This window comes from Micropterus salmoides, unplaced genomic scaffold (genome assembly GCF_014851395.1).
Source record: "Micropterus salmoides isolate LMB-PRFRI ecotype aquatic unplaced genomic scaffold, ASM1485139v1 Ms_hic_scaffold_13, whole genome shotgun sequence".
NCBI lineage: Eukaryota > Metazoa > Chordata > Actinopteri > Centrarchiformes > Centrarchidae > Micropterus > Micropterus salmoides.
The window spans coordinates 3935451-3960517 of record NW_024040374.1 but is presented as its reverse complement, the minus strand read 5'-3'; the positions used below and the strand labels follow the sequence as shown (position 1 = coordinate 3960517).

At 39.5% G+C, this 25067-nt stretch overlaps 1 protein-coding gene across 2 annotated transcripts in view; it reads left to right on the top strand.

Annotated features, from left to right (window-relative positions):
• Window positions 1–8322: 8322 nt before the first annotated feature.
• Window positions 8323–25067, top strand: part of brinp3a.1 (bone morphogenetic protein/retinoic acid inducible neural-specific 3a, tandem duplicate 1) — a 47835-nt gene continuing 31090 nt past the window's right edge. The window contains exons 1-2 of one of the 2 annotated variants that reach the window (XM_038715111.1): window positions 8323–8893; window positions 9194–9504. In XM_038715111.1, coding sequence (XP_038571039.1) covers window positions 9251–9504 — 254 coding nt within the window. In that variant the 5' untranslated portion in view covers window positions 8323–8893; window positions 9194–9250. Of the gene's footprint in view, window positions 8899–9193; window positions 9505–25067 lie in introns of both variants that reach the window. The other variant, XM_038715110.1, reaches the window with a different exon arrangement.

Genomic DNA, 25067 nt, shown 5'->3' with positions numbered 1-25067 from the left:
AATTGTAACGTAACAAGTAACATGACTATTTACTTTTAATATCCTGTAACAAGTAAAGTAATAATGTTTTAAAATGAGTAATAAGTAAAAAGTAACTCATTACAATTTCTGAGTAATTTGCCCAACACTGCTGCACCTCGCGCATCTCTGTGATGATATCACAGAAACCCATAGTGCTTATAAATTCTAATTGGGGTGGTTAAAGTACATTGTTACCTGTTTCATATTAGAATTATGTTAATGTAGAATGTGCTTTAGAGTGTGATTTATTGGATAATACTTTTGATTGACATGTGTTTTGCCCCATTAAAACTTGTGCTCCACCAGTCATGCTATTGAACAATCTGGGTTGGTTGCGCAGTTAGTGCAGCTAAGGCTTCAATGGAGCAGGATGTGGAGCAACATTTTCCTTATTCCTGAATGTAGACTACAAACCATCCAATGAAGGTTGAGGTCAAGGGCAACTGGACTTGGTTCTGACTGACTGGTAGGGAAACTCAGCTATTTAACCTCTGTGGGATCGTTAGCTAGGATTGTCGATACCGCTGGTTCATTAGTGCCCCTGGCTATGGTAAAGACAGTAATCATGGTCGTTAGAACCACCCGAGGCCAAGTCTGAACGTCCATCGTTGGTATCTTCACCTGTGGCCAAGAGGAAATGCTTGTTCAGTTTCCTGGGAAGTGATGAAAGGACAGCATTGTAAGTGGGGGAGTGTAATGCGGCATTTAGACCAAACGCAAATTTTCTCCTCGCGACGCTTTCCTCGCGTGAGTACATTCGCTGCAAGTGTTGACACACAACGCCATAATGCGAATAAACACAACTCGGCGTTGCTACAGCTGTATTAACCCAAAGTAAACATTTTGCTGTGTTTAAATAGCAATAAAGTTTGACAGCTCTCAGTCAGCCATCAGATTTTCAATCGCCCGCTCTCCCTGGCCCTCTCCACACAATGCTCTGAAGCAGTCGGTGACGTAGGGAAAATTTCAACGCTGACAGGCTATCGCGACTCAGCGTCTTGCCACTTTCTCGCTTGAGTTGAAAATATTCAATGCCGCAGTTGAAAATATTCAACTCACGTGAATTCCTTCGCGTTGCCTTCGCATCGCTTCGCACCGCCCGACAGGAAATCACGGCTCCACGCATCTTTGCATTGACTTTGTGTGTAAACTCACCGCCCCAAACGCTCGCTTCACTTTTGGTCTGAAAGCACCATTAGTTGGTCTTCTTCCTGGATTTTGTGGCTGTTTTCACAAAGGTCCATTTAGGGTATCCACAGGCTGTAAGTGCCCCCTTCAGGTGGTTCTGTTCCTTCTCTCTGGCTTTTGCACTTGTTGGTATGTGGTCCACTCTGTAGTGCAGGGTTCTGATGAATCCTAGCTTGTGTTCCATTGGGTTGTGGGAATCAAAAAGTAAGTATTGGTCCGTGTGTGTTGGGTTCCTGTAAACCCCAATTTACAGGCTCCTGTTCTCTTCAATGTGTACAGCACAGTCCAGGAACGCCACACTGTTGTTGTTGACATCCTCTCGTGTGAACGTGATGTTACTGTCCACAGAGTTGATGTGTTCGGTGAAGGCTTGCACTTCCTGTGTTTTAATTTTGACCTAAGTGTCATCCACATACCTGTACGAGTGGCTTGGTGCTGTTCCTCTGAAGGAGTTGAGGGCTTCTCCCTCCCTTTCTTCCATGTAGATGTTAGCCACAATAGGGGACACTGATGAGCCCATGGCACAGCCATGCTTTTGTCTGTAGAATCCTCCGTTGTACTGGAAATAGGTGGTGTTTAGACAGAGGTCGAGTAATTTACAGATCTGGTCAGGGCTGAGGCTAGTTCTGTTGTCCAGGGTGTTGTCTTGTAGTAGCAGTTTCCTTACAGATTCTACTTCCTCCATGGTGGGGACGCAGGTGAACAAAGAGGTCACATCATAGGACACCATGGATTCATCTGGGTCCAGTTTCAGGGTACAAAGTCAATGGAGTTTTGGATGTGGTGGGGCGTGTTACCAACCAAAGGGGCTAAGATGGTAGAAATGTGTTTGGTAATGTTGTAGGTAACCAAGTTGATGCTGCTGATAATAGGCCTGAGTGGGGCTCCTTCTTTGGGAATTTTAGTCCATATATGCAAGGAATGGCTTCTCCAGGATAAAACGGTGATACTGTTCCAGGGTGATGGAGTTTTCTTTCTGAAGTTGTTTTAGACATTCTATGGCCTTTTTCTTGTACCCGCTGGTTGGGTCCCGCCTCAGTGTCTCATGTGTTTGCGTCCATTAGTAGTGTGTTGACTTTGTCCTGGTAGTCCACTGTGTTAAGGACTACCGTGCATCTTCCTTTGTCCGCAGGTAAGATAGTGATGTTTTGATCCTTGCTCAGTCATGTCACAGCTCTCCTTTCTTGGACGGTGAGGTTGGAAGGGAGTGTCTTTGCATTAGAAAGGGCTGCCGATACCTTTAGCCTGAGCTGTTCTGCTTCTGTTTCTGTTAATTTGTTTTTCCTAATGGCCGATTCTGTAGCTGTGATGAGGTCCACTAAAGGTAGCTGCTGTGGTGCGATGGCAAAGTTTAATCCTTTGGCTACCTGGATGGCGCATGTTGAAATTTGACATGGTAGACTACTTGAATCAGAGCCCTTTACATGCTGCAAGAAGTGGCGAGGAAGGTTTGTACAAGTTGCAACTATAGCCAACATCTACTGTTATATCAGCAATACAAGGCTGTTTTGGGGTCTATCTCCTATTGACTCTCCTTTATGTGCACAATAAAATGATGTGTAACAACACAGGACCTCACAGTGAACCAGAGAGTTAATTGGAAACAGGGCATTTATTGTACTCAAACAAAAACAACTTGAATACTCATGCTTGTATAACTACAGAGAAAAAAATGTTTAATGATGATACAGCCAGAGGACCAAATAAGAGGCTCAGCATTTTCTTAAGTTTATTAATGGTGAATTTGGTGACCCAAATGACCATTATGTAATGGATATTCTGATTAAAACGTTGTCAGGCTATTGGCTGTTTTAATCACCACATTATGTATGCTTCTGACCCTGCTGAGACATGTACTGTGGACAACATTAAGTGTGGATGATTCTCATTTTTCACAATTGACTGTTAGCAATTTATAATCTATAGAGACATTGATGCAGTTAACTGGCATCCTGCACCACTTAGTGCTACTTATCCAAACAAATATGAGTCAATGTCTTATCAATCAAAGCTCATAGCTTGAGATAACTTAACATAACATAAACACATCTGCATGGAGTACAGTGAGATGTGTATTTCAGCTAGCATCTGGAAATGTCAAGCAAACACATGATTTTTCCTGTCCTGTGTAGTTCACGAGGAGAAAAACAAGTAAAGCCAACACCGCTGTGAAAAAGCACTGACAAAGGCTGTCAGGTTTTCAGGCTAATTAAAACCTCAGCTTCACTCTGTTCCCTGATCACTCCTCACAAAGACCCTTGAGTGGCATCAATGAGCACACTCAGGCTTAAGTGAATGTTTACCTCCCCTAATGACTATCTGTCTCACTACTGAGTAAATGCAACTGCCTCGGTCCTCTCTGCCACTCGTTAAGGTTACACACACTCACGCAGAGGCGAGACCTCAGCCTGAGGTCTGCGTACCAGCTGTTTGTCAGCACAAGACCATTTGCAGGTTATTATTATTTTGCTGTCCGTAATGATTGCTGGACTACACGGTGACTCAGTGGTGGACAGTGTTGCTTAACACTAAGAATGCTAGTACTTCTGTTCTGTCTCCTTGGAACTGCATGCCAGTTCTTGCTGCTTCGGTAAGAAAATTTGAATAAGGGGATGGAAGAATCTGATGGAAGAACTGCAGGCACAACAAGTCCTCCTAAACGACATCATAGGTCATTTTAACCAACCTCCAAATACAACTCACATGAGCATATCCTACAATAGTGCCCTTTAATGGTGGTGTTTGTCCATGCCTCTCAAAATAGCAATTTCAAACTCCATTTTGGCAGGAGCTAAAGTAGCTAACGCTCCTTAACTTTACAAAAAAAAAGTTTTGCTTCACACAAGAACCGAACACTGGTCTCCCAAGTGAAAGGTGGCTAATTTGCTAGCAAACCACCCAACCCACCAGGGTACAACTTTATGGCTATCCAACGAAGGTTAAAGTCAAGGTCAAAGTCAATTGACTTTATCCTTCGTTGGATAACTATGACCTGGACGACTGAGAATCTACATAGACAACTTTATGGCTATTGAATAAACGTAAACATGAGTCGTAATTTTGTGTGCCTAAAATGACCCCATACAGTCGATTTTCTTTGGAGGACAGGCTCGTAGGCATGTGTGAATGTAAATATCTATACAGCCCAAAAATAAAAATCAAATTGTTGGGTTACCAGGGAGTCATTGACGATGAGGTTAGATGGTGAAGGCTATATACACTGTATTTTATGTGAAGATAACGTATCTTCATACCTAAAAGACAAAATAGGTCGACTATCAATTGTCTCAAAACAGCATATATGGCTGTTCCCCAAAACTACCTATATGAACATTGAAAAGTACCATTCCAGCGACAGGCTACCAGACCGGAAGTACAACCTCATCTGTCTCTTTAGTTGTCCAATACTCCGCTATGTTCACCACTAGTCACTAACTTTGTCTGCTACGCAAGTAGTGTGCAGTTGGTATACTAGAGTTTTTTTTTACTGACCTGCTGCTACATCTAAAGAGTGCTTAGACTGAATCTAAAGTGTGAAATTGCATGCTGTAAAATCAAAACAATGAGCTGAAAGACACTAAAAAGCCAGAGATGTTTTATAGAGGAGACACGCCACTCAATCACATCCTCAGTACAACTCTATGGGGAAAGCCCGTAATGGCAAAGATGGTGGTTATCCGACCCTTCCCGCTAGAAAGCCAATCGTTTGCTTTTAACAGCCAAAGCGGAAAAAACATATTTCAGCCAATCGTGTAGTTCCACTGACGTAAGGGTCTGTTTTACTTCTACTGTGCATGCGTGAAAATGGTGACGCATGCGTAGTTGAAGTATAACTGGTTGGGAAAAACGCATGTAGTCCCTGAAATACCTGCCCGGAGGCGTTGCCAAGATGGCTGTCAAGTGGCATGACTTGCCTATAAGGACTTTGAAAAAGCTCAATATAGATGAAGTTTACTGAAAAGTTGGGTAATAACATTCCATATTGTTCTCGTAAAAATATATATAGTATAGTACTCACGTAAATATAGTTTCTTTCCACCACAGGCATTTTTGTGGTAAATTGCAGTATATTTTATATTGGTATGTTTTATGTAATTTATGGCTTAAAGCAGCCCTGATCACTATTTTCAAAACATCTTCAAATCTAAACGACAGAATAGGTAACTTGCCAATGACTCCCAAAATTACATATATGACCATTGGAGGAACCAACACAATTGGAGACCTTAATCATACATATGTTAAGTTGCGTGACTTACAAAATGATTGCAGTTTGGTTAGGTTTAGGCACCAATTTAATTGGTTAGGTTTAGGAAAGATTATGGTTTTGGTTGAAATATGTGCTTTATGTAAGTAAGTTAAAAGTAAGTTCAATTAAGTAAGTCACATGACATGATTATTTAAGTTAAAATAAGTCAATGTTGACTTTTGGTTTCACGTGGGACACAAACAGCCACTTCCCAATGTTGACTATGACCAGGATAATTAATACAGCTGCTAGAGGTCGCCGCCTAAAGGCCAATATATACCTCTGCATCGAATCTACTTCCCCAAACACACAGACCGCAACAACTGTGATTGGTTGGTTGCATTGCCTTTCTTCCTACGCATTTCCGGTTTGTCCTTCTTCTGCCTCTGCCGGTTCAAGGGTCGTCATATCATCTCTTCCGATGATTTTTCTCATATCAGCGCTTTAGTTATTTCACTAGAGTAACTGCTGTTCAAAATCAGTCAGCTAAATCAGAAACAATCTCCTAAAACCAACTGTACACTACCTGCTCAGCACCAAACAGCAGACAATCACGGTAAGCGACTGGCTGATGAACATAGTGGATCATATAGCAGCTAAAGAGACAGTTATTTCCCTCAGGAGTTGGTAGAGGACAGATTCAGAGCTAAAAGTGAGTTTGTGTTGGACTTGTTGGATGTGCAAATATGCAATGCTAACAAGTTTGCCAGATCAGCTTAAAAGGTTATAGATCAATGTTGTGTTCACAACTTGCTTCCGCTGCCCCCAAGAAGTAAAAAAAAATAAATAAATAAAAAAAGATATTGCAAGTTTGAGTTTGTGTCCATTTTTCTGGCTGTAAGACATAGGTAGGTAGGTTTATTTTGTCACAGTATAAACAGGTTATAGATGGAATTTGAGTTTGTAACTCCCTTCTGCTATGTAGCAGACAATACACATTAATATAGAAGCAATTATCAACAAATGGTTAACAGAAATAAACTATATCCAGTGGAACAGTGCTGAGGATGAATTGATTAAAAATAATTTTCAAAATTAAATTAAAATAAATTAAATTGTGTTGCTAATGCTGCATTGTACTAGGAGTAATACTGCTGGATTCCAAGAAGCATTTCTTCATTGTTTATGAATTTCAAAACCTCTGCAGGAGGACATCTGGCTGAATGTAGTCGCAAAGGGTCCACTTTTGCAATCTTTTGTAACTGTGGCCTCAAAAAGCATGAAGACCTTGTTATAGTTCACTGCTCAGCCACTGTGAACTATTCATTTCATGCACCTTTTTGGAGCTATAATGAGTCCTTTGCTGTAACATTTTTTTCTTTGTGCGATGTTGGTTTACATCTGGTCTGGCATGGACTTCCTTATGTTCCATCAATTGGCAATCAATTCCATTGCTTTACCCGTCTCTCCAAAAAAGAAATAAACAAGCACACTTGCTTGTGTGCACATAACAGCACACACGTGAATGTATCTACTCTTGCTCACACAAACACACACAAATTGATGAATGATTTATTTGAAACTGTAAATATGAGCTACGGGGACTTGCTTCTGCTCATATGAGTTTTGGGGCTCTGAAACATGAAAACAGTGTACTAAAAAGTGCCTAAAATGCAACGTGAATCCATGAAAGTAATGAGCCGTGATACTCTCTCCACTAAAAATCATCTTTTATTCAAAACTTTTAAAAAAAGTTTAACCTGTGCTTGCAGACAAACTTTAAATGGACAGCTACAATGCAGCTGAAAAACAGGCAAGTAGAAAAATCATTATCGAAAAACAACACTATGGACCAAAGAATGTCTGTTCCTTTTAGGTAGTTGTCCTTCACAAGTCATCATGGCTGCAAGGCAGGGTCAGACGAAAAGCCACCCAATCCTAAGACATGATGATGAAACCATGACAAATCAACTCATTCTTTCATTCCAGAATATGCAAGTTGCTACACTACAAAATCTCAGCTTCTCTTTGAGATTGGGAACCAGTGAATCTCACGACTCAATGGTGTTCATTTCTCTAATCCAATCCCTGAATAAAACCTCCCTTTGAACGTCTACAGAAAAGCTGAAAGGCAGCACATATCCCTCCCTCCGTTCGCCTGCTCTCTGCCTCTCTGATCCAAGCTCGGTGTCGGACGCACAAGCTCTCGGATAGAGCGGGGATAGAGCAGATCTAATTAAGTTTGCTGATGGTGAAAGTGATGATTATTCTGCAGGAAAAAGGAAGAGGGCAAAGAAGATAACGAGAATAACTGCAGGGGGCTGAATACACCCTCTCCTCCACCTCATGATCGTCATCATAATCATTACCACAACCATCATTAAAGCAGTAGCCTAATTATTCAAATAATTAAAACTTTTTTTAGGATTCATTTTTCATGTTAATATCCATTTCAACAATCTACTTTTATTAAATTTACCGTACATATAGTGCTAGAATATTCATTTATTGGATCAGATTCCATTGTGATGTTTCTCTGGTATCAGCTTTTCCTAATATATTTTGATAATGGGAGTTTATTTCTGCAGGAGCCTTTATTTGCTATTAGAAAACTGATTTAGCCTTTTAAATCTATTAGCGCTGAATTACACACTTTTTAAAAATAAAGATAAGGCAGGAAATGTAAATGTGGGGGCAGTATTCTGCTTTTTAACCGGATTTCCTTTCTTTCCTCTCCATCGTTCTTTTAATCTGTATTATTTTCTTTCTGACTCCATCAGCATCATCTGGCCATGCCTCAACCTGCTCCCCCCTCTGAACACCACCTACTCTCACTTCCTCCAGTTACGTCTCAGCCAACCGGGAGTGTGCTCGCTGCTGGAATAAATTAAATTGCGGCGGTAGGGTACAGGGGGAGGGAGAGAGCGCAGCAAATGCCATTCACACATTCAGTGCGCCGGGAGTTCAGGCACCGTCAGCAGCAGATTTCCGTGCGCCCTGCATGCGCCCTGAGCGCGTCTCTCCAATAAAGAGCAAAAATGAGCTAACAGGACAGCATAGCGACGCTTCTCACATGCGGGTGGTCATTTGGTCCCTGCAAATTCACCGAATTCAAAACATACTAGTGTTTAAATAATAAGTCTACCTGGAAGGTTTGACCCTGTGCGCTCTTGAAGCATCGTGTCGCTGCGACTCATTCTGTTGAATTGGACCTACAGTTCCTACTGCGCATCGTCGGAGGCTCTCCGATGGAAATATGCCACTGTGAAAAGAAGAAGTGGAGCGCGCTGTGAGGTGTTTGGATGTCATCTTCTGTTTCGCTCAAGTTGCGCTGCCCATAATTGTGCGTCCGTTCTGCATTTGTGGCATACTTCTCCCTAAAGTCTTTTTCCAATGCCGCCCCGTCTATGCGCCGATCCAACCCAACTTCACGGTCCTATCAGGGGATTTTGCGGAGACTAATTCCGACCAGTAACGGACCACAATAATTACAGAGTAAGGTAAAAAGCATCACATTAAAACAATAATGGAATTTTACAAATGGATTATTTTCTAATGTCTCCCAAATTAAATCTGAAATACATTATTTTAGAATATTATTTGCTTTATTATGTAGCCTATATTAGATTAGATATTCTAACCTCTTAAAATAGTGGCCCTTTGCCATCATTTCTGCCCCAGTAGTACTGAACAAATGCAGCTCTCTTATCCCACACACACCCAAACCAAAATTTCAACCCTATTGTTCTCTGTGTACCCTGTTTCAACTCTTCTCCCTCTTCTTGCTCCTTCCAGCAGGACTCATCCAGAGTGCAGGGAGAATGAAGAGTCACCGAGGCCGGGGGAAGCAGCATGAGTGGCCCGTGCATCTCCATTAGACTGACGGCCCTCATGTTTCTATGGAAGTGGTTAACACTAAGCCTGCTCCAGACCTGGGTGTCAGTAGGAGCCAGGGCGGCGGACCCTGCCGGGGCTGGCTTCAGTGGCTCCACTGGGCCCCTGGGCTGGCTCCTGTCAGACAAGGGTCCTTTTCACCACTCGCAGGAGTTTGTTGATTTCACAGAGCGCTACCAGCAAGGATTCACCACCAAGTACAAGATATACAGGTGAGAGACATGCATGGTTTGCAAAGCTGAGATGCCTGTGAGGAAGGTGTTTTGTAAAATCTGAATACAACATGGACCAAATGCAGAGATGCTGTGCTATTCTGATATAATTTAGATTCTGATTCTTATGGCCTTGCTTTGATGAAAAGAGGCATTTTGGCAGTACAGGCAAGAGATCACATAATACTTTTCTTTAGACTATAAAAGATGCAGATTTTGTAGGTGGTAAACTGTGGGATGAAGCATTGAGATGATTACTTAGAGGAGTTTAAAAGTGAAAAGTCTACTGTTCTGGAGAGATGCAAGCTTCTTTGGGTGCGACTGCCTGCTTCCTCTTCATGTGGGCAGCAGAGACATATGGTTTCAGTAGGATACAAATGCTGAGAATACTGCATATCAGTGGAAACTCAAAGTGGAGATACCGCAGGAGGGTTTGAGCAAAGCAGTGGGACATAACAGATATCTGACTGAGCCAGTTGATGTGTGACAGTGGGTAGACAGGGTGACTTCAGAAGTGTGTGGTGTGAAGTATAGTGGGTGGGTGCTTAGAAGCAGCATGGTATTGTTGAAAGCTTGCTACAAGGACATTTTCCATCACATTTTTGAGAATGTAATTAATGGAAAAAAAGATGTATTTCAAGATGCAAACCCCCATATATGAATTCACAGGATATTATGTAGCTGTCTGTTTTTTTGTCTGTTGGATATGTGGCATGAATAGTATACAACATGTACAATGTATGCTGTTTCAAAGTAGTGTTTTTTTTAAATAACATTAAATTAGCAATTCTGAATATCACATCACAAAAGAAAGGATTGTGATTTTGTCATTTCAAACATTCCACCAAAGTTCCTAGCCTTATAAAGTGAATGGTTTAGGTTATGTACAAAAGCAAAACATATAGTGTAATAGCTGTAATCTCAACTGTACCTAACAGGCTTTCTTCGTTTGTTAGTAGTCTGTGTGTATGCAAGTGTGGGTGCGTGTTTGGGCTGGTATTTCCCCCTGAGTTTTTATTCTCTTCAGGATAGAAAAGCCTCTGTAGCATTTAAACTCAACAGTGAAATTCAGACTGATAAAATTCTTCTGTTAGAGGCATGACCAACACACAGTGTATAACTGTAGGGGTAACATCTTGTGGGTGGGTGTTTTCTGTGATCTATATATCACTGTATATGTACGTGTTTATTTTACAAATTGCTACATAAGTGGATTTTTGCGTACTTTCCTGTTCTCACTTCAGGGTGTCACAGTCCTCTTGAAATTGCTCTGATCTAGTGAAGCCTTTCCAACATGCACTTTTCATCTGTAATAGTCAAAAACATTACTGGTTTTAAAATTGTCTGTAAAGTGTACGTATTGTTTTCAGCTGACAACAACAACAACAATAATCTTCAGGATACTGTATATCTGGCCGTGAATGAGTGTGCATACTCGAGTGTCTGTATTTATGGCTGTGTGTTGTGCCAGGTGTTCTGATAACTGGTGATGAGAGCAATGTTGTCGGAACGTCCACAGCCCTGCAGTGGAGGGGCTGATGCCAGCTGAACAGAGGTTTGACTGACACTGGTATTTAGCAGCTGACAGGGGTGACAATGCCAGGCAAAGATAGAGAATGTAGCGCTGTTGGCTTCCCCACATCCATCACTTCCTACCTCGCTGCCTCTTTGCTGGCCTCTTCTTTCTGTCTCTCAGGATATCTCTATGCCTCCCCTTCTCCCTTCTTGTTCTTTGTCTTCCTACCCCACCCTTGGCATGAAAATCTAACAGATATTTGCATACACACAAGACTGACAGTTTTACAATACTAAAACTCTTATGGACAGTGTTTGGCCACTTATTTTCCCAAAACTATAGCACTAAACTATATTTTTTTGCATTTTCTAACCTACAGTATGACCATTCATTGATCTCTATCAACAAATATCCAGAAAGGCAAACTTGACAAGTCCATCGCCCTCCTGTTCCCTAGCGCAAGCATGGCCTTTTCAGTTTCCTCTGAAGAATAAAAAGCAAGCTGCCTAATTAACGCGGAAATCCAATAGAAACTCAAGTAAAGAGATAGAATTTCATCAAGTTAAAAAGTGGAACAATGTTACTTCATTGTCATTTGCTTTCCTTGGCTTGAAAAACAAGTCTTTTTAGGCTTTAAATATTTTGCACTCATAGCATCGCTGAGCAGTCGAGGATGCCAGTTAGCTGAGAATGGAAAAGATCAGAAGTGCCATCAAAATGCAATGGGCTGCGCAGTCCTTTTGTTTCAAAACAGACTCATGAATTTTGAAAGCCAGAAAAATCCAGGCAAAGTTATCTCTGAGTCATTAGTATTGATCAACAACACTGTTGTGCTTCTTGCAGGCAGATTATGGTCCTTTATCGGCCATAAAAAGTCTTGTTATTGCCCCTTGGATTTAGGATTACAACACAAAGCGGTGCCTATTTGAGTGCCCAATCTGGCCTGTTGTAGGCACTTGACTGAGGAGCAGCCAAAATGTCCTCAGTTTGGACACTTTTCCTCAGTGCTTGTGTAGATGTTTTATTCCTGTAACTATAGAAAAGCAGTATCACATACTACAGTGTAAGTGCACATACACAAGCACAAACACATACAGAGATAGACACGGAGGAATAACAAAGTAGTTACTTTTTAATAACTACAAGATTAAAAGAAATTTAAATAAAAACATTAAAATCCAAATATCTGTCTCTGCCGTTATCTCCATGTGCATCTCAAATTTTCTCTCCTTTCTCATCCTTCCCCTCACCATCTCCCTTTCTCTCTCTCTCTCCCTCCCTCCCTTGTCGAATGATCTCAAACCAATTGCTCTCCCTCGCTCATAAATATTCTCCAGAGCTCAGTTGGCCTTTCCCGTCAGGGGGGCAGGGGAGAGGAAATCAGGCATAAGGGGGAGGACTGGAGGAGTTTTAGTACAGAGGAGGGGACATGAGAGGAACCAGGGCATTACCTCCCCCTGCTGGCCGGTCACCGCAGCGGAACACCTTGTTGCCATTTCTAATTATAATAATTTTTTTTAAAACAAACATTTTAACAGAGTATTATTCAGAGCAGAAGTTATAAAGTGTTACATTTTTAATTCTTACTGTTCATCTTCTGTATGGACTGCATTAAAAGGCCAGATTAAAAAGCTTGGAGATTTACAGCTTTCTGCAGCTGTGTAATGTAAAATGTGATTTTCAAACTGCAAATCCTCTAAATGAGAGATGTTTTCTCTTCTCAAGGTCTGGTCAAATGCAATAATGGGAGTAAGAAATTAATGGTTTCAAAAGCAGTAAAAAACAGGCATAGAGGCACTTAACAATATTACTTCCACTGTGATTGCAGAAAATGCACCTGTTGTGTCAGGCATAATGGCAGTTTTAGACCGCCTATTATTTATTTAATTCTTTCTCTTTTCCTGGCAAGTGTCATAACAGCTCTGTGGCTTTAGTTTTATACTGAAAGCAGTCAGCCGGTTGCATGGTTCCTTGTACACCAGATACAGCTGGATGTATTTAAAAACGGCACAACTCAGTGTTTCCCACACATAGAGTTTAATTGTGTCGGCGCCCAGTAATATTTGGGCTCCGCCGCGCAAGTAGTCTGTCATTCTGTAGGAAACACTGCAACTACTGTAAATTTAACAAGATTTCTTTATTGACTGCTGTTCTTGATCACGCTGATAGCATGACTTCAAATTAGATATATTTTGTGCAGTTTCTGCTATTATGCATGCATCAGAGGTGTACATTTGTAAAATGAATAAAAGCATGTTTCATTTAATAATTTAGAAGGTGGTATGTGAAATAATTTCTGTGACCGTGTGAAACTCTTGATTTCTTGTAGTTGAGCCATATCCATAGACAGTAGCATATTAGTCAAAATGTCAGCTCCTCGTTTCTTCTTCTTCATGGGCCATAACTTTTATATCACGCCTCGTCTCCAGCGTTTTCTCCTCTCTTTTCTCCTGTCAGCCCACTGGCTATTACATTGACTTCATGAGGAGCTGTCTCTTGTAATTATGGAGTGATTAGTATTTCAATTATATGCAAACATGTTTGTAGAAAGAATAGAAAGCAGAGGCCTGACATTACAATACCTTTGCCGCACTGTACAATCATATAATTTAGATTTAGAGGAAGTAGAGCCTATTGTGCTTTATCTGTCTCCTGTTTATGATACCACTTTTGTGTTTAGAAGGCTGTAGATGCAACAGAACATTTAAAGGGATTATAAAATGAAATGGAATAAAGGGGTATACAACTGCATGGAGTATATGAAGCAATACAGAGAAGAGAAGCAAATAAGAGATAAAAGAAGAGTGAATTAAGGAACATAATATAAAAATGAACTTCAATGCAACACAATACCACAGTGAACCTTTCCTTAGATGATACAGTAGGTTTATAGGGAATACTGATTTAAAATTTAAGAGTGAAATTCTAGTAAAGACTTAATGTCTATTATTTTTAATCTGAATAGCTTGTTTTTCAAATCAAATGGACAGCTGTTTTTTGGGGGAAAAAATCTAGAGCCAATCCAGTTTTTATATTGCTGCATGCAGTTAGATTGTATGCTGATTATCAGTGGCAGTGATGTGCAAAGAAGCATAGCAATGTGCTTATAAAGGCGACGACATAAAAGCCTGCAAGCTAGTAAACATGCATGAAAACAATGCAGGATTCAAAATATTCGCCTACATGAATGTCTATACAAATGTTTCAAATTGAAAAAGAAATAGCATTCCACATGTTTGTTAGACCTCACTGTACTGGAAGTAAATATGTCTTTTGTTTGTTTACAAGAAAACTTCACTCAGCTCTACACTATGACTATTTGCTTAAAGTCATGGTTAAGGTCTGGGCAAGTTTAGGAAACTTCTTGGTTAAACATGGGGAAAGATCGAAGCTGTCCTCTCCAAATGAAACATCATTGGTTGCTTGTTCAATTACCTAAAATGGCCGTTGTTTACATTTATGTAGACCTATTGTGTCCATGCGAATAATGACTAACAGATGCAAGTAGTTATGTTGTTGCAGTACCACAGACCCTCTTTTCAAGCAGATCCAACATGTACTCAAATCTAAACAACAAAATATGTCAATTGCCAATGACTGCCAAAATCAACTGACAAATATGACAGTTGGAACAGTCTGTGACAGGCGTACTGGACCTTAAGTTATGTGACAATTAACACGTGGTTAACATTGTAAAACGGCGGTCACAGTTTGGTTAGATTCAGGCAACAAAACTACTTCTTTAGGTTTATGAAAAGATCAAGACTTTGGTTAAAATAAGTTGACTTACGTCATGAGACCTGGATACCATAACAAACGTTTATGGATAACATAACGTATGTGACTTACGTTACGTAAGTCACATACGTAACGGTACTGAATTTGACTTTAATTAAGTCAATGTTGACTTTTGCTTTCATATTTACCCTGGTCTCCTGGGTGAAAATCCATTGTTTGACTCAAACATCTACTCTGACTTCGGACTTTAGCCGTCTATAGACTGATCTCATCTTTATTACTAGGGCTACTAGGTTTAGGCCTACCAATTAACATATATCGGTCGTAATAAGCTGCTTGCACAGATGACCAATACAGTCATTTTTCTGGTGAGGATGGGCTGAGCAGATCAGAGAGGCAGATCAGACGTTGGGTCAGCAAAGTATATGACTTTGACATGACATGCAAGACTGTCAACTTACCTTTTTTCTAAAAGTCAATGTCTTTTGTGAATCAACATAGTGATCTTTCCCTTTTAACCAAGTTGTGTTTGTACCTAAACAAAGCAACATTTCATATTAATGATGTTGTAATGGTTTTGGAAGATACTGACAAACAGTGTCACCCTGCACTCGAGGATGCCAGGTCAATGAAACACTTTGGAATCAAAGATAAATTAACTATTTTATTGTTTAGTTTGGAGGACTTGTTGGGAATATTGCCTTAAAAGTTGGGAATGAGAGGGAATAGGGCATGAACTGTAGTCTTTTTGTGTTCAACACAACATACTGAATTCCTTCCTAAAAGGTTCTGCTACGGTATGACAAACTTGTGATAGGTCCACCTTTGCTACTAAGACAGAACAGATAATAGCGACCGGACTATTAGATGTTCCTTGTCACAAAATCCCTACACAGGTTATTTCAAGCATGTTTAGCACAGTGACAAACCTGGGCAAGTAAAAAGGTAAATGAAATAAGACTATTCTGCATTGGCAGCTTACATTACGATAGGATACAGTTAATTCCACACTTTATTTATTTACAAAGCCCCTTAAGAAATATTCTCAACAGTTGGTGCTATGCTTCTTTAAATCCAGAATACATCCAAGTACTTTCCTATGCCTCTCTACTTTCCTGACATCTGTAACCAAATCTAATCTGACCTTGTTGTACACATTGTAGAAGGCAGAGGCAGGTAGAGTCTGTTGATCCTTGGTGCATTTGTCATGTTTGTCTATAATCAATACATTATTGTCTGGGAATTATTATGATTTTACAAACACATGGCAGAACAGACCCATAGAGCAGGTGTACCCCGAGATTACAATTTTCATCAGCTTTCTCTCATGCATGAATGCCTGAGCAGCTTGTTCAATGAGAGAGTTTTGGTGGAGCACAAGTCTATCATTCTCTAGTCAGAGGTTGAATATGTCTCCAGGACAGAAGCATAGCAGCCTCCTCCCTTTGAGCACCAGCAGCGACGGCAGTGACAAGCCCTTCATCCAGCGCAGAGCTTATGCCTTCTGACAAGTGTGTGATGGGGGAGTTATCAAGGCCAGAGGTTCACAGGAACAGCTTTTATGAAAGACAGATGCTGCATGAGTGTTTGAGTGTATTTTTTACAAATGGCCTGAGTTGTGATCATTGGGGTAGGGCCTACATACCACTTTCATTAGGTATTGTTTTGTCCCCTAAGTGCCAACTCATAGTTCGGCAAGATTTTTAGATTAAAATGCATTTGCAATATCATTTTACATTGTAGATGAGGCCGGAAACAAAGGAAAACATCCCATTTGTACCCTTTACTGAAATACTAAGATTTCACTCAGCCCAAATTTAAAACTGGTGCCATGAGTGGTCAGTGGTCGGATATCTCCTCAGTGCGCAGGCAGTAGTGAATCAAAGAATGAAGTAGAGTAGTGTCACTAATACTAAGCTTCACAAATAACTACTCTACACCTTCAAGAATTAAAACAATTATTTTCCATCACTGTTTTGAGCCTCTACAGTGGCCTCTTGTAGCACTAAAGGAGTTTATTTAATCCCCATATATTTAACTTTGAATGTTATTTCCTAATAAACAATTTAATTTTAACTTTAGATTTGTTTCAGCATGTGTCACCATTCATGTTACTTGGCCTGTCCATTGTAATGATGTCACTGAATATGAGATATTGGTAACATTGCCTGTCAATGATGACTAGAAAAAAGTGTAAAACAACTAGGCCTAAGTGTGTAATGAAAATGGACTTCTTAATGACTCAGTAAATGCGCAGTGTGGTTATGCACATATGTGGTGATACATTGTGTACAACTTCAGTATGTGATTAGAATTTTAAGAAGGTGATGCAGGCATGGCGTCATGAGGAGCAGAGTTCAGTAGTTTGTGGTAGTCCATTTTTTCTTTCCCATTTGTGTATGTGTGTGTGTGTGTGTGTGTTTGTGAGGTTGCGTGTGTCTGCACAGCGTGTATTAACAGTATGTGCATGCCTCATTATGTACACAATGTGATTCCAGCCATTTGTTGTTTTGTGTGTGCATAGAAGTCTCTTGTCAACAGTGTTATGACAAATTGCAGTACAAAAGGGATCAGCAGTCTTCATGTCAGCAAACCCTCCTGCAAATCACGCTCTCTCTTGGACTTGCCCTTGCTTCCTGTTATCAGAGATGTAGTGATATTCATTGGAGCTACAAATCAATAATGCAATTGCTTTTTTTTAACAAATCCCACCCTCCTACAACATTTTAGTCGGTATCTTTCATATTGTGCAGTATTTCACAGTTTTACAAAATTGGCCTGAGTTTGAACTCCCACAGTAGTATCCAACAGAAATCTAAATGTTAAAGCTTTGCTAAAAAGCAAAAGAAAGCCACTAGTTTACATAAAGGGTGGAAAGCAGTAAAATGGTTTTGGTTGGGAAATAAAAGCAAGTCAGAGGTTTCTACATCAAGAAAATGAGGGAGTTCTCAAAGAATCTGAGCAAGGATGTATCTTCTCAACACACACACACACACACACACACACACACACACACACACTACATCTTAGTAAAGTCAATACCAAAAGTATAATGTATAGGAACAAGTTTTTTTTAAACAGCGTTGGCCTGAGTGTATCAGCAGTGAGAAGTTCTCAGGTTTTAAAGGCCCCTGTACAAATATGACTGGATGTTACTCGTGATCTGATAACCAGGAGCTGATTAATGAGCCTCTGATGGTCAAGCATGCATACTTTATGAACTACTGTATTGCAAACACAGAGACACACACACACACATATATATATTGTAGCAAACCTAAATTTAGTTATGCAATTTAATAAATTTATGAGAATTGATACCCAGTTATGAATTTTATTATTCATAAAATCAAACCAGATTCCTTGTTTCAGGGCATCACCGGAGTTGTTATAATCCTAGAGTCTCCGGACCTCTAGGTAGTTTTGAATAATTATACAATTATTACTAGTGATCAGTTAGTTAATAATCGCTCAATTATCTTAAATCAGTCAGTCAGTCTCATAGCTAAAGGGTCAATTCTCTTGGCAGGGATGTAGAAATAGGCAACACACACAGTTCTTCATTATATTACAGTGAATTTATTCTCTAACTACTGTGATAGAAAAATAAACAATTGCTGAACAATGAGCCTGGAGGTTCGATTGTGGGAAGCATTTGACTCATACAGCATAGAAGAACTAATGAAAGTAAACTAACACTATGGGTTTAGGAGTTAAAAAGGGAAATATCTGATCACAGAATATATGTTAGGTCTTACTGCTTGTCGGCGGCCTGCTTGGCCTGTTGCTGGTCCCACTAGCTGCCGATCCTGGCTTTTTGCTAGGGATTCTCCGGGGTTCTCCGTGTCTGATTGAAAACGCCTCCTCCGTCTGGCAATTCGGCTGTTTTCAGGTTTCCTTCGTTGTCACTGGCGAGACCACGTGGCTTGGTCTGATCTCGGTGAAGTTGGCTCGACGAAAAAGGCTTAAAATGGAACTTGGTCGTTCCTGAAGTAGTCCAGTGTAACTTAACGGACTGATAACTTTAACAAACAGCTTCGGAATCAAAAAGGTGCCAGTTTTATGGTTGGGATAGCACTTAGAGAAAGCAACTTTGACCCCTCCCCTTCTTCTCTGGGGGAGGAGAGAGAAATTTGGAGTAGCTCCAAATTTATTCAATATAAAATGCACAAATCCACTCCGTTGTTCACTACAATATTATTTTTACATCTATAATGAACTTATAACCAAAAGGTATAAAATGAAATATCATCGCTTTCCTGTCAACCGTATGTCATGTTGAAAGTGACTGTTGTCTCTGAGAAGAAAAAGGCACAAGTAGCCCCACAAAACTCACCTCCCTTTGAATACCCACTAAGTGTGGATGACTATGCATACAATGCTGGAGACTGTGGTTTGCTTCTTGTCTCTTACAGTACAGTTAAGCAAAACCTTTACCAAAAAAAAATAAATGTTTGACATTTTGGGAAGTATGTTTATTCAATCTCTTGCCAAGGGTTAGCTGAGAAGATTGAACATTTGGCTTTTGTCTCCAGTACAAAAGAGTACAATCGGCATTAATCTGCATTCACTCCCGGTTCGAATGACTCTGCAGCAGAGGTGGAAGGAGTGCAAAAATATTCTACTTTAATAAAAGTACAATTACTTAAAATCTACACAAGTAAAAGTAAAAAGTAGCTCATTTAAAATGAACTCAGAGTAAAAGTGACTTAGTTACTTTTTTAACCTCATAATATAAGTTATTTATATTGATTTAATATCTTATATTATTATTATTATACTTATTTAATTAAATTGCAGTCTTTTGTGATTCGATATGGGAACAAAGCCATATGGCGCTTTCATATGTCTTTGAAAAACAATGACATATTATGTTATAATGAGAAGTTGGAGAATGTTTTCACTTCATTAGGAAACTGTGGCGGAACATATATATATACAGCTATTCTGTAAGTGAATGAGATGTATAATACGTTATAATCTACCCTTCAAGGTAGGCATAGGTTGATTTATTTTGCATCCCCAGTGGAATTGATCCTAATCCTTTAGTGTAGTTTAATAATGTCTGCAGCAATGGTCGCAGGTGGTAATCATGTGTTTGAAATGTGTACATGAGTAATACTTAGTAACATCAAAGCCATGAAAAAGCCAAATGAGTAGGAAACAGAATGCCATCTTGTTTATAGGACCTCTCAGTGGTTTAATAGGATTTTCACAAATTAATGGTCTGATGTTTGTTTGATGTTGGAAAAACTGTTGGTGGCAATTTTGTGAAGCGTTCACAACTATTAGCTACATCATTACACTCTCTTTCTCCGTCTTGATCTCACTTTCATTCCCTGTTTGTCGCCGTGGTGGGTGGATAACTAAAAGACACGAGTCTCTCCATCTCTATCTAACTCCCACTCTCATTTGAGTCTCCAGCACTCCACTTGTTAAGACTGGATCATCAGAAGCTCAATTAAAAATGTGCCACTATGAAGGTGTCTTTCAGGAAAATGCTCGCTATGCAACTGACATTTGTAGAATTTCTTTTGACGTCGATCAAATGAAAAGTCCCTTTGTTTGTAATTCTTAATTTCTAAAATCATTTTTCTTTTGCTAATAGCACATGCATATTGAGAAGGATCAATGTCACATCAGATTAAACCAAGAGAAGATATAACACAAACTGCAGCAAAGAAAAAATCCGCAACATTGAAAACAGCAGAGCGGTTGCATTTTGCTTGCAAGGTCTTCCAAATAAATGTAATTTGGTTTATCTTACTGAATGAGGCATGAAGGACTTTTCTCCCATTTTGCACAATTCTCTTTGGGGAGGTCCTTGAAATAACTTTGAGTCCACAAAACCAGCCGACCAACTGTTTTGCTCAGCGGGTTATTTTGGTATCTGGGGTAACCCAGCTACAATGCACAACAATGTGTTCTCATTCAGGCCTTTTTGACGATAAACAAATGTTTTTTTATCGTGGTAAGGTAAATGCTCGGTAAGAGTGTGAGGTTTTTTCTTCCTTCACATTAAGTTTTTCATCCATTTAGAGAAATGTAAACCATTACCAGTAATGCTTTTCTTTCACTTATTGCTGTTCTTTTGTTTTGTTTTTTATTTCTTGCCCTGTGTTCTTTCATTTCATTAAATACTGTCCTCCCATACTTTTATTTAAAACACATATTTCTTTGTAAAGAATTGCAAACTGGTCTTGTCATGGCCAGTTATAGATTTTAGACTGTCTCCTAGACATTACACCTACACCCTAGTCATTTGCTACAGCTAATACATTTTGAAGGAAATGTAATGCCATCCGAATTTAAATATTATCAACATTATGTAAAAACATTGTTAATAGAATCTGCCTAGTTGATACTGAACTAATTAATACATGAGATTCCAAAAACATATTTAATTTTGTTTTCCTGATAATATCAGATATTGCAATATGCATTTGCTCATAGCAACTAAAGCATTATTAAGGTTTTTTCATGATCATGTTTAGGCACTTAGTTAAGGTTAGGGAAAGAGTGACTTGAAGCACGAGACAGAACAGGTGTTCTTTGCCAGAACTTAACCAAGGAACTTTCATTGCCTAAACACACAGGTACTCAAGATGTGAACACAGGTCTCACAAGTATTAAAGTCCTATGATTTGTATAAAATCACAGCATATTCCACACAATTAGGTTTCCCATTGGAACTTGGCAAAATAAATGAGTTAGAATGCAAACATAATCGCTAGAAGAAAAATTTGTTTTAGGGCACCCAACATAATAACATAAGAGAATTTTAATGTGTGCTGAAATACAAATATGCAATTTAAATAAAGGATCAATTCTGCATGAAGTCGGAGGTGGAATTAGATTTTTCTTGGTCAATCCATCAAATAAAAGAAGTCATTTAATTAACCTTGTTCCCTTTATACCAATGGCATGGCTCAAAATGTGCATTCATTACTGTATAATGCAAGAAAAAAATGACACTCCAGGGACACTGCACAGTTTTGCCAGTAAATATTTTGCAGTCACTTTGTAAAACACAGTTTGTATCCAGAGTTTTGAGATGTAGAGCAATGATCTGGACCTAACTGCTGTAAAGTCATTATACAGTAAGTAAACACTGTTGAGAAGTAAAACAGTGAGGAAATGAAAGATTGATGAAAACTGTCTTTAGTGGTAGTCGACTCACTGTAGGAAACAGCGTATAAATGCAAATATTCAGAACACCTGCAAAGACAGGTCAAGTTATTTTTGCTTTCTCTTTATCTCTGTGACATTAAAATGTTCTTTTGATGAGTTGAAATGAGAATGCATTGTAGCTCATGACATTACCATTAGTAAGATTGAGACACCCAAAACAGAACAACGTAGAGCTGTTAGGCTTTTTCATGGTAGACTAACTGACATGATTGTAACCGTAAATTATATATTTTTGAAATGTATACAAATGAAGGTACTTGCTTGTTTTGAAAAATGTGTGCATGTGTGCAAGCTGTAGAGAACAAATTGTAAAATTTTGACACATGTGATTTCATCTGAGATTTAGTGTTTAGTGTTATTATTCTGTGCAAATTAATTCCATGTAACAGTGGTTTGGGTTATGCATCAATTACATATCCTCACACGTTTCCAGTCACATGTGACTTTGTGTGGGCAGTTCATAAATTGGCCAAAGAGTTGTTCAGGTCAACAGGAACAAAAAACTGAATTCATGTGCAAATCACATTGATAATGCATTAGTTTAACACATTTTAGCATGCCTGGCCCCCTGTGTGTTTTCCAGTCATTTAACAGAATAATGAAGTAGTTATAACATAGCTTGTGGGCTTTTTATTAGCCAGAGGGTCAGGATTTCATCCTGCAGAGGGCCTTTATAAAAACACTTCCTTAATGACACTGAGACTGATCTAAACAATGGTGTACAAACAATAGGCCAGTGTCACAGTATTTCTTCATGTGAAACAATATCCCATATAATACAGTATAAAAGTTTGAAAATTGAGATTTTTTGGTAGTTTAAATGTATTGAAAAAAAGTAATTTAGAAAAGAGAAATAAAAAAATAAACAAGTGAAAATAGTAGCCATTTTGTCGATTTTATAGTAGCGAGATTCAGATGTAAAATAGATAATTAATAAATACTATTTGCTACAAAGTTTTCTCGATTTTAATTTTATTTGAAAACATTTACTTTTCTAAAAATAATTTCCACGCCAGCATATCTCAGGAGATAACATTAGCAGTAGCAGACACCCACCTAGCCTGCTCAGTCACATACTGTACTGAACTGACACAATCTGCATTTCTATGCTCTGTAGAGTGTGTCAACTGCATCAGCAGGTTATTCGCTGGGTTGATTCCCTGATTTGTTATGCTGGGCACCAAGCGGAGCCCTCAGGCTGCCGGTACACTGTGATGGATCTGAAGGTATGACTCCCCTGCTCAGATTGTGGCTTCTGCAGCACCTCACCTCCTGGTGCACAGCGCTCCAGCTCGCTCAGAGGGGGAGCTGACAGGTAGAGGTGCAGCGAGCCCCCTGCTGCACAGAGCTGCAGGTGAAATAAACCAGCCGCCCTTTGTGTGTGTGTGTCTGTGATAGGCTATTCCAGTCACTCAGTATCTCACTGAGAACAGTTAAGGGTGAAATAAACCGGCAGCCATCCATGAATCCCAAGATCTTTCCATGCGTGTATCTGTGTGGCGTGCAAAAGGTGATGCTGAATTGAAGTCTTCGACAACAGATCTGTGTATGCGCTGTGTGCTGTATTCTCCAGCTTAGCTTTGGCACCATTCATAAATGTCCATCAGCGAGCAGCATAGCAAGACACTATGTCGATCACAGTTACGCTTTCCCTTTTTCTCTCCGCTGCTCCCTTCTTCAGTTGGCCCCAGCGGATGGAAAGAAACACTAATGGCCGCTCGTTATAGAGAAACACCGACATGAAACAGGTCTTAATGAGCTGTTTTCTGTTTTGTATTTTTCTCAGGGGGTCATTGTTATTGGTGGGAAATTGATTGGCAGCTGGCCCATACCCATGGGGGCTCTGCGATATTCTGAGCGATAGCAAAGTTGGTTGCAGCAAGGGCAGCTTTGTTAAGATGTTTGCAGCTGCAGGGTGTGTGAATGCATGTGTCTTTGCATGAGGGAGTTGGTGTGTGTCTATAGGGTGTTGGGGGGGGGGGGGGGGGGGGGGGAGACAGACACATCAGAAAACCCAAAGTTCCCATTTGCTCCTTTGCGAAGAATTTTTCAAGCAGTGTTTGGAGAAAAATGTTTTTGAAAGTTTGAGGGAATTTACTTCCCAGAAACCATATAAGCTAGCATTTCAGACGTGCAGTGGTTGTCAGTATTATGCTATGAAGCCGTATAAAAAAGTGTCACTTTGTGCAGTCCTATGTCTTGAAAGCCATTTTGCGTCTACATTAGATTCTGTCTGTCTGCCTGTCACAAGGCCACATTCCATGAGATGCTACTAGGGGGTAGTGAAATAGATGAAGTAATGGTGATGTAAATGAATATAGTGATTACCATATTGTACTTTTTTTTTTTTATTCGATATACTTAATATAGATAAAACAACCAGATAGGCATGTAATGTATGTTTTTGGTTAATTCAGTAAATGAAACAACTGCCAAATCAGGTTCACATTGAAGCAAAAACACAGACAACAGGATACATCCCAAGTCTCTTATTGGATATTTCCTTGCACCTCGCTTGAATCGTTAGTCGTTCCGGTCTGCTACCTTGCAGGCTGTCCCAAAGCTCTTATTTGTGCTCTGAGATCTCTGAGCGAGGAAGGATCTCTAAGCGAGGATACATGAGAGCAGCGTCCACGCCCCCTTGTTGGATATCCATTATTGATTGGATGACTGGAGTGAAGACAGATAACAGATTAAACTCAAGTGTACCACTGCCAAGTTTTATATTTGATTTGTTTTCTGATTCACAATCGCTTAAAAATCTATGTTCACTGGAAGTATGAACAACAAAAGCTCCACAAACAACTTAATTTATTTGTTATTTCCCACATTAACTTTTATTATGGATACAATTAAGGTCACAGAAAGTCTATCAGCAAGAAACACATTTCACATTATATATCCTCATTTGCATTCAGTCACATGTGAGGCTGATCATTTCTGAGCGTCTTGCTTGATATGAGTTATGTAATTTTAATTTCCTAAAACATTTAGAGTAATAAATCATTTCCAGTGTTTAAAAGACACCAAGACCATATTCTAGGTTATTCAATAATAAATTCACAACCAGAATATCAATAAATACAATTGCAAATAATAAATATATAAACACTTTCTG